This window comes from Carlito syrichta, unplaced genomic scaffold (assembly GCF_000164805.1).
Source record: "Carlito syrichta isolate Samal-C Ts95f unplaced genomic scaffold, Tarsius_syrichta-2.0.1 Scaffold303364, whole genome shotgun sequence".
In the NCBI taxonomy this organism is placed as follows: domain Eukaryota; kingdom Metazoa; phylum Chordata; class Mammalia; order Primates; family Tarsiidae; genus Carlito; species Carlito syrichta.
In genome coordinates, this window is record NW_007247460.1 from 488,548 (window position 1) to 499,006 (window position 10,459).

The 10,459-nt window shown below is 53.6% G+C and overlaps 2 protein-coding genes across 2 annotated transcripts in view; both read left to right on the plus strand.

Moving 5' to 3' along the window:
* ZNF76 (zinc finger protein 76) overlaps positions 1-1,041 on the plus strand; it is a 41,954-nt gene extending 40,913 nt beyond the window's left edge. The window contains exon 14 of the mRNA XM_021712567.1: positions 187-1,041. Coding sequence (XP_021568242.1) covers positions 187-291 — 105 coding nt within the window. The 3' untranslated portion in view covers positions 292-1,041. The remainder of the gene's footprint in view (positions 1-186) is intronic.
* A 1,748-nt stretch (positions 1,042-2,789) lies between these two features.
* DEF6 (DEF6, guanine nucleotide exchange factor) overlaps positions 2,790-10,459 on the plus strand; it is a 26,641-nt gene continuing 18,971 nt past the window's right edge. The window contains exon 1 of the mRNA XM_008058501.2: positions 2,790-2,917. Within this exon, the coding sequence (XP_008056692.1) occupies positions 2,822-2,917 (96 nt within the window). The 5' untranslated portion in view covers positions 2,790-2,821. The remainder of the gene's footprint in view (positions 2,918-10,459) is intronic.

The following is a 10,459-nucleotide window of genomic DNA, read 5'->3' on the forward strand; positions in this document are numbered from 1 at the left end:
GAGACAGAAGGATCGCCGGAGCCCAGCAGGTCGAGGCTGTGGTGGCTGGGAGCGGCCACTGCTCTCCAGTCTGGCTGACAGAGTGAGACTCCAACTCAAAAAAATAAAAAAAGGCCACATACTGCTGACACTGAAATATGAGAGGGAGGGTCTCACTTCTTCCTTCTGCACCCCCTTCTCCTGCAGCTGGAGGAGCAGCAGACCTTAGAGGAGGCCATCAGCGTGGCCACTGCTGCCATGCAGCAAGGGGCTGTGACCCTGGAGACAACAGTGTCGGAGAGCGGCTGCTGAGCCCAGAAGGGCTGGATCCCACGCCATGTCCAAGGAGGTGTCATGCTGCACAGGCATTCCTGCCTGCAAGGGCCCAGGCTGTGGCTGACGCATGAAGGTGGCCACATAAGTCTCTGGGGCAAGAAGGCAGCAAGAAAGTGGCTAACTGAAGGGGATGGGGACCCCACCAGGAAGAAGACCAGGCAGCTGGAATCGTGGGAGTGTACATCATCCTCGGGAGCAGAGGAGGGCAACCTAGCCACCAGGCTGTAGTGGGCACCCTCCTCTCAAAATCAGCTGGACGCTGTGCTCTTTCCTCTAGAGAATGCCGTTCCCTTCTTGGGGGAGATTAGGACAGCTGTGGGAACTGGCCCTCCACCCTGACTGGTCATGGCCCACTAGGGGAGAAGGCAGACTGCTCTTCAGCCCAGTAGGGGCAGAGCAGACCTGGTCCTGCCTCCCAGCAATAACCACCTCCCTGAAAGCTGGCCCAGACACCTGACTACTTGGCACCTGGGACTTCCTACCACAGTCAGAATGAATTCCTCAGGGGCCTGTGGCTGGAGAAGAGGTGCCCAGCCCACACCACCCTCAGCCACCCCCCAGCCTCTCTGTGGCAGAGAGGCAGGGAGCGTCCCTGTACATAGACTGCTGGGAATTGGGTTTAATTTGTTTTTGGTTTTTTTAAATTCCATTTTGATAATTTTTCCCTGCTCTGGGTGGTGGTGGCAAATGGGTGGATGAATATTTAATAAAAGTTCCAAGTTTCCACCTGGTTTCCTCCATCCTTTCAGCTCGGCCATCGTGGCTGGGCTGGTCAAGTCAGGTTCTCCACCCTGTCTCTCTGGCACAAACCCTGCTCGCCCTCAGTGACAGAGTGGTGGGACTGGCCTACCTGGGGCACACATGAAAGAAAGGCCTGGTATAAGGTGAGCATGAGGAGTTGCTGGTCATCTCCTGCCCATAGCTGAGCAGGTGGGCTTCTGGGTGGCCAGACAGGACGAGGGTGACTGCTGCTTCCAGGCTCTGGCTGATCTCAGGTCTCAGGGTGACTGAACTAAAGGAACTCTTTTTTTCCCCTACCTTATCTTGTGAAAATGTGGTCAGAGCTCCTCCAGACCCAGCTATCACCCAACTGCACAGTCAGCTGCTCCAAGAGACCAAAGCTCCGGGTTAGGGTGAGGATGGGGGCCTCCTTTGTCAAGGTCACTGAGGTTCAAGGGACAGAGCCTAATACCTCTGAGGCTGAAGTCAACTCTAACCCAGCTCTGGGGGTGCCCACCTAGGTATCTAGGACTGTGCTGTGGGATTCCAAAGTCAAGTCAGACACCACTGGAAAGTGAGTTGGTAAGACCAGATGAGTCCCAGTGGGAGAAAGGCATACAGGAGTTGGCACTTCATGGAAAAGAACTCAGGGTTTGACCCCACCTGGATAGGGGTGTGGTTGGGATTGCAGGTGCCTCTCTTCCTCTCCCCCCCGTGATGGGTGTGCCCCAAGCCCCTTGTTGATACCCAGATTTGGAACCCCTTCCACTGACCCAGGCATCCTCTCCTAAGATGCCTAAAAAGCTCCCATTTGCTCTTGTCACCAGCTCCTTGGGAACAGAGGGTCTGGAGCCTGCTTCCAGAGAAGAGGGATATCTGAGTATTGGCTTGAGCAGCATCTTCCACATCTATGACTACTGTTCCCAGTGTGGGGGTGTCCTAGTCCTCATGGGCATGGGACCTTAAGAAGTGGAAGCACCGAAGTGGAGGGCCCAGAACGCCAAGCCTGTTGCTGCCGGGACCCTTGAGGTTGGGCTCCACCACATGTGCTACCAGCAGTTCCAGTGTCTTCAGGACCACTGGGCCTAGAGTGGACAGTGCTTTGTAGAGCCAATACCAGGGGGACAGGGAGCCAGCAGGCCTAGTACCAATCTGCTTGACCTGGAGAGGTGGCCTGGCCCAGTTCCTCCTCCAGCTTTGTGATGTGCCATTGTCTTCTTTGCTTGGATGGAGCCCACCACTGTGCTCATGTTAGGTGGCGCTAAAAGATGCTCTGTCCGGAGCCTACCATGTGCTTTAACATCTGTTCTTGGACAGTCTTACAACTCAGGGGTTGGTATATTTCCTGCTTTACCAATGAGGAAACTGGTCCAGATAGTTAAGTAACTTATCCAAGGCTTCCCACCTGTGTAGAATTGGGGTTGGACCCTCAGATTGTCTGACTCCAAAGTGAGGATGGGGCTTTCTTTTCCCCTCAGCAGGCTGCCCCTGGGAGCCTTGGCAGGTTCCAGAAGGCTCTGGGGCTCAGGAAGCTTCTAGAAGGGCCTCAAGCGCAGGGAGCCAGTCCAATACAGAGCAAGGGAATGGGTCCCTGGTTCCCTGCAGGGAGTGGGGCTGCCATACTGTGAGAGCCACAGGCTGGTTCCCACCAGCACGGGAACAGGATGAGCAGACAGGTGGAGCTCTCGCTCCACCATGGCCCCTCTGCGGTCTCCGCAGTCGTTTGCATTTCCTGAAACCGGATCTTGGTGTCAGAGCCGCCCTCACCCAGGCAGGCGCCTCAGCCATGGCCCTGCGCAAGGAGCTACTCAAGTCCATCTGGTACGCCTTTACCGCGCTGGACGTGGAGAAGAGCGGCAAGGTCTCCAAGTCCCAGCTCAAGGTGAGAGGCGCCTGGGGCCCGGGGAGGACGGCAGATGTGCCACACCAGCTCTGCTGCCTGGGAGCCAGGCGTGAACTCCGTGTTGCTCTGGGTGCCCCAGGCCTGGGGTGCGGGGCCGGTCCTGGGTAACCGGGCCAGCATCGCCCGGTGCTGCCGCCACCGTCCAGAGGTCCAAGCAAAGTGCATGCAGATGTTGCCCAGAACCCGGCCCCCCAGCCACCCGGAGGGTGGGGGTGGCCTCGTGGTGTTCTGAGGGCAAGGAGCCAGGTCGCATCCAGATTCCGTGTGTTGAGCACACATGACTCCCCAGTCATGCTTGGGCACGCAGCCTCCTCCTTCCTGCTGCTTCCTTCTGACTTTCAAGAGAGACAGTTAGCTAGTGCTTGTCAGTCGCTTCCTCTGGAGCTGAGAGGGAGGCGTAAAGGGCCTACCCCAGTCTCAAACCAGGCTGGCCCAACGCACCCTGCCCCCCAGGTGGGCAGGTGGGGAGAGGGAGCTCACACCCCCTCCATCCACACACACTAGGTTGGGAAACTTACCGTGGGCCTTGAGACCTGAGGTGGGGAGGGCATGGAATCTGAGCTGAGGAAAACCCTGTCCGTGATGGTCCTAAAGTCCATGGCCAAGGAGTTTTCTTCCTTCTTCCTCTAGGCCTCAGCTAGTGCTGCCTTCAGTAACCTAGTTAGTGGGGAGGAACCAAGGTCCTGGGCCACTAAAACCAAGAGATACTGGGAAAGGAGCAAGGTAGGCTTCAGCTCTCTGGGACCTGCCTTAATGGTTCATTCATTTCATTCATTCACTCAGTATTTATTCGATTGAGCCCCACATGAGGCTCTGTGCCAGCATGAGGTTAGGTCCTGGATTCCTGGTGTCTCCCCTGCTCCACTCCCTTAAAGGAGGGGTACAGTCTCAAGGAAAACTCCATTCTTAATGACCAGGGTGGAAGGTGCCTGGAAACCTGAGAGCAACAGACGGGACGGACTAGGCACCCATCCCCTTCCAGCCCCCACCTTGCGGAACTGGGCCTGATGAACTTGGATATCCCAAACTGGCTCTGTGTTACAGTCTATCCCTTAGCCAGATTTGTGAGTATCTCCAGAAGGGAGAGCCTACTACCACCCCGTCACCTGGGGAGAACCTCCCAACAGACAGGTTCTTCCTTACATCAAACATAAGTACCTTTTATCACAGATCATGTCACCTAGTTGGGTCCTCAGTATAGAGGGAAGAAAAATTGACCACCCAAAATCCATCTCTGCCCATTCTGTGCCCCACAACCACCTCCCGCCCTCCCCCTTTAATATTTTACTGAGACAATACCATCCCTTATGGTCCTTTGCTTCCAAGGTGTCATATTCCACCTCTGCATGACATGTGTGGCCCCTGAACCCTCTCCAGGCTCTCTGTGCCTCTCACGTATGGAAGGCACAGCCTCCAGGTGGTTCCCCTTTTCCTGCTGCCTCAAACTTCTAACTGGGCAGATACCCACTTCCCCACCCCCACGGGTTGAGGATTTCTGGGAAATATTCCATGGAGAGTTTGCATATTTGAACTGTCCACTGTCTTCGTACGGCATCATGACTCAGACTAAGCCCACTGTCAGTGTCATCTCTGGTCACACAGCATCAGTGGTAGATTTCTCCCCTACTTGACAGAAAACTTGTCTGTTCTGGAAACCTGGGTAAGAGTGGGAAACGTTAGCTCAGGCAGAAATGGCAGGACTCCTGTCAAAGAGGGGAAGGTTGGGAAGGCAATTCTCCGCCAAGACCACAGTGGTAGATGTTGGGAGGGGAGGCAGTAGTGATGGTGTTGGGGGTGGGGACGAAGGCGAAGGAGTAATAGAGAAGTGGTCAGACGGCAGGGGAAGGGGCAGATGAGCGATACACAAGCAGGGTTGGCCCTCTCCTCTCACAAGACTGAGGGATGGGGAAAAGCTCTTGTGGTCACTCTGTTCTTACTAAAACTGTCTCTAGCCTTACGGTCCTCCCTTGGGACCAGGCAAGAGAACTGCACCAGCCCAACTGCCACTTTTCCCCTGATGTGTTGGTGGGGGGCTGCCACTGGCTATTCAGAGCAAACCTGCGATGAGGCCAGAGGGAGGAAGAAGAACATCAAATCCTCTGAGAAAAGCCCAGAGTCAGGACCATTTCCCCTGGAGACGAGGAGGCTGGGGGGAGAAGCCAGATGCACTTTCCTCTCATTGAATTCTTGTAGAGAGTACAGTGGCCTGAGACTAGTGAAAATAGGCCATTAGGAATTGCAGTCCTGCCCAGGATGGATTTAAGTTGAACACAGAACTTCCCAGGGGTTGAGGGCGCTGAGTTCGTACAGGGTCCACAGAACCTGCTCTGAAAAAACCTTGAGGGGCAAGTAGCCGTCCTGACAGAGGGCTTTAGAGGGGAGCCCTTGGGAACGATGTGTTTTCTGATGGCCATGCCCTGTTCTCCAGAGGAGCAGCATTGATTGTAGGCCTCATGGAGGATCAGCTGAGAACTGGCCGCCTTCCTCCCTGACTACAGGCAGCTGGGCCAGGGTAGAGGGGGGCGGATGTAGCTGGAGCAGCATGTCTCTGGTTGGATGAGGATCTTAGAAGGCAGCAGCCCTGCTACTTCCCCTTGACTGACAGGAGGTGGGGGAAGGGAGGCAGCGGGTGCAGGGGCCTCCCAGGCTTCTGGGCCCTCCAGCTGATACTCAGGGCAATTCAGGAGCCCACGGAGAGTCCATGAGCTTCAGGCTCTGCCTCCTCTAGAGAGGGAAAACAGCATTCTCCTTAGTGAAGGAAGAATTAACAGCTCCATCCAGAAACCACTGGCTAGGATCATCGGCTTCCCCCGACCCTGTGTGCTGTTCAGGCAAGAGGGTGGGAATGGGGAGCGGAGGAGGATTTAATGATGTGAGAGCACTTGACTCATAACCACATAGGCTTGGATCTATACTGCTCCCCAACTGGGTGACCTTGAGCAAGTCACTGTCCATCTCTGTGCCTCTAGTTTCTTATCTATAACCAGGAGCGTTGAATTGGAGGTTGCCAAGCCATCCTGTCAATCGATAAAAATAACTTAAAAAATAAAAACTGTACATTGACCGGGCTCGGCGCCTCGGCCTGTAGTCCTAGCACTTTGGGAGGCCGAGGCGAGTAGATTGCCTGAGCCTGCAGATTCGAGACCAGCCCGGCAACCTGGCAAGACCTCGTCTCTACAATAAATAAAAAATTAGCCGGGCGTGGTAGCGTGCACCTGAAGTTCCAGCTACTTGGAAGGCTGAGGCAGAAGGATCGCCAGAGCCCATCAGGTCAATGCTGGGGTGGCCATGAGCGTGCCACTGCAATCCAGCCTGGGCGACAGAGTAAGACTCCAACTCAAAAAAAAAATGTACATCAAGTAGGTGAAATTGGTCCTTGCAAGCCGGGCTCGGTGGCTCAGCCTGTAATCCCGCGCCTTTGGGAGGCTGAGGTGAGTGGATTGCCTGAGCCCGCGGGTTCGAGACCTGCCTGGGCAGGCGAGACCTCATCTCTACAATAAAATAAAAAAAATCAGCCGGGCATGGTAGCACATGCCTGTAATTCCGGCTACTCGGAAGGCTGAGGCGGAAGGATCGCCGGAGCCCAGCAGGTCGAGGCTGCGGTGGCCGGGAGCGGCAACTGCACTCCAGACTGGGCGACAGAGTGAGACTCCAACTCCAAAAAAAAAAAAATTGGTCCTTGCAGCAGCCTCTCCTTTCCCTTTTCTGGGCCTCTGCCTTTCATTTGATGCCCACATCCAACCCCTCCGTCCCCTGCTTGCTCTCAGCAGGTTATATAGCTAATCCAGAGATTCTCATCTTAAAAATTCCCAGCGCTCCTCCATGATAGTGGTTATGCTTTAGTACCTACTAGAATACATTCAGTGGTTGGGCATGGTGGCTCATGCCTGTAATCCCAGTACGCTGGAAGGCTTAGGCAGGAGCATCATCTGAGGCCAGGAGTTCGAGACCAGTCTGAGCAACATAGCGAGACCCCCATCTCTACCAAAATAAAAACTTAGCTGGATGTGGTAGTGCACACCTGTAATCCCAGCTGCTTGGTGAATGAGCAGGAGGATCTCGAGCCCAGAAGTTCAAGGCTATAGTGAGCTATGATTACGTCACTATACTCCAGTAGTGAGTGACAGAGCAGAACCCTGTTTTAGAAAAAAAAAAATGCAGGCTGGGTGTGGTGGCTCAATCCCAGCACTATAATCTCAGCACTTTGGGAGGCCGAGGTGAGAGGATTGCCCAAGCCCACGGGTTTGAGACCCCATCTCTACAATAAATCAAAAAGTAGCCAGGCTCGGTGGCTCAGCCTGTAATCCCGCGCCTTTGGGAGGCTGAGGTGAGTGGATTGCCTGAGCCCGCGGGTTTGAGACCCGCCTGGGCAGGCGAGACCTCATCTCTACAATAAATAAAAAAATCAGCCAGGCGTGGTAGCACGCGCCTGTAATTCCGGCTACTAGGAAGGCTGAGGCGGAAGGATCGCCGGAGCCCAACAGATCGAGTCTGCGGTGGCCGGGAGCGGCCACTGCCCTCCAGTCTGGGCGACGCAGTGAGACGCCAACTCAAAAAATAAAATAAAATAAAATAAAAATAAATCAAAAAGTAACTGGGCATGGTGGCGTGTGCCTGTGATTTCAGCTACTTGGAAGACTGAGGCAGAAGGATCACCTGAGCCCAGCAGGTTGAGGCTGCGGTGGCCAGGAGTGCGCCACTGCCCTCCAGCTTTGGTGACAGAGTAAGACTCCTACACAAAAGAAGAAGGAGAAGAAAAAAAAAACGTTCAGTGACTCTGAAAAGGATCTGTGTCCATCACTTTGTACCTAGATTCATTTAAGAGAGAGAATTATATTTGAAGTCATTGCTGGGTGCTTTTGTGAACTCCCAAACCTTAATGTCTGCATCTACTTCCTGGTCAGCCAAGGGTTCGGGATCCTGAAGGCTGGAAACTACAGAACCAGTGCTTACTGACTTCCTGTCGGCACAGATATGACACCCACCCTGATCCCCACACTTGAGTTTTTCGAGGACTCCAACTCCCCAGAGAACTCCTCCCCCAACCGCCTCCAGAGGAAAGACCGAATAAATGAAGCCTCTTGAAGGTCAAGGGCTGCTGACCCAGAGGTCAGGAACTTCCTCGGTGGGTGGGATCCTTTCTGAGGGAGCTTGAATGGCAGCTTGTGAAAGATACAGACACCTGGACCCCACCCCTGGAAACTCTGAGTCAGTAGGTGGGGCGGGGCCGCACATTTGAGTTTCAGCAGATCCGGGTGGTTGTGATGCTCCGCCAGAGCCAGTGCAGTGTGGACAGCAAAGGCAGGGCTGTGATGTCAGACCTTGAGCAAGACACTTCCCCTCTCAGAGCCTGGATTTCCTCATCTGTAAAATGAGGATAATTAGAGGCCCTGCCTCCAGGCCCAAGGGCCGATTGAGATCTGCAAGTGAGCGCCTGCTCACTCTCCTCCACCCTGCCATTTCCTTTCCAGCATGACCCTCCCCTAGTCACACCCTCTCTCCACCCCCAGCCCCTGCCCGCACCCAGGCACAGGAAGCCTGGCAGTCTGAGGTTTGCCGGTCTCTGGGGAGAGAGGCCTCATGTGTCTGGAGCCTTTGAGGCCTCCTTGCCAGGATGGCTGACAGTTTGCAGGGATTAGAGTCTCTGCCCTGGACTCTTCGGGGTTCAATGGCAAAAGGTACAGGGGAGGAAAATGGTCTGAGTAAGTCTTAGAGCCCAGTATGGGCAAACACAATGAGCTCTAGTCATGCTGCTGTGTGGCAGACCTTCTCCCAGGGCAGGAGATATGGATGGAAGCCCAGTGAGGTTAATATGTCAGAGATTCAGTCCATGTTTGTCTGGCTTCTGTGTTTTTCTCCTTCTTCCCATGAAGCGTTTAAGTTCATTCGACACCTATTTACTGAGCATCCATCATGTGTATCCCCGTGATACAGCAGTGAACAAAACACTGACATCTTCACCCTTGTGGTAGGGACATTCGTGAGGAGGAAGAGGAGGCAGAGGACACCCTGAATAAGTAGGATGTGTAGTGTGATGGAAGGTGATACGGGACATGGAGGAGAACACAGCAGAAGCAGGGGAGAAGGTGTGGGGGTCAGAGGATGGGCTTCAGATTCAAATAAGGGGATCATGGGAGTCCTCCCCGAGAAGGTGACGTCTAAGTAAAAAACGGAGGAGGAAAGGGTATGAGCCATGCATTGACCTGGAGAGGAATGCTCCAGGCAGCAGGAATAGCTGGTGCAAACGCCCTGTGGCAAGAGAATGCCTGACCTGTTGGAGGAGCATCAAAGAAGCCAGAGTAGCTAGGGAGAAGTGAGCAGGACAGATGAGGTCAGAGAAGGTGCCGCAGGCCAGGTCACATGGCCCTCGGAAGGGCTCTACTCTGAAAACAACGGGAAACCATTGGCGCATAGAAGTTATAAGTGAGGAATTAGAAACAGTCAGTGTGTAGGGATACTATACTGATTTCTGGAGTCCGTGTTGGGATTAGAGTTCTTCCCTGCTGCCCTCAAAGAAAATAGAACACCCAGAAATGCTCACACAGTGAACAGCAGAAAATATTATTTTAGAGCAGCTAAATAACAGGGCAAATTAATAACAGTGGTTAATGGCACCCTTTGTTTTTTATCTCTATTGTTTTAAAATGTTATCATAAAGATAATTTGTGCCCCTGGTTAAAATAAAATCAGAACAAGGAAGAAAATAATGTTAAAGAATAAATTTGGCTGGGCATGGTGGCTCGTACTTGTAATTCCAGCACTTGGGGAGGTCGAGGTGGGAGGACCACTAGAGACCAGAGCGGTCCTCGGCTCATGCCCCGTAGTTATTCCCACAGAGGAGGAGACAGTGGTGCTGGAGGATTCAATCCTTTGCCCGTGAGCACACAGTGGCAGAAGTAAGATCTTTGCGGCCGCGCATAATGATCCATGACACGGTGTTCCTGTCCCCGACTGGAGGCGCCATGGGCTGCCTCCACTTCTTCAGATTATACACAACACTTCCGGGAACATCCTTGTACATGTAGCTCTGTTCCCTGGAGCATCTGTAGGTCGGATGATTAGAAAAACTGAGGCAGGCTGGGTGCCAGGGCGCATGCCTGTAATCTCAGCACTTTGGGAGGCCAACCTGGGAGGATTGCTTGATCCCAGGAGTCCGAGACCAGCCCGGGCAACATACCGAAACCTCGTCTCTATAAAAAAACTTTTAAAATTAGCTAGGTTTGGTGGCATGTGCCTGTCATCTCAGCACTTTGGGAGGCCAGCCTGGGAGGATCGCTTGACCAACCTGGACAACATAGCGAAACCTCATCTCTACAAAAAAATAAAACAAAATTAGCTGGGCATGGTGGTGCACACCTGTAGTCCCAGCTACTCCGATGCTGACATAGAAGGGTCACCTGAGCACAGGAGGTCGAGGCTGTGATGAACCGTGATCGTCATGATCATGCTACTGCGCTTCAGCCTGGGCAACAGAATGAGACTCCGACTCAAAAAATAAATTACAACTTTTTTTTTTTTTTT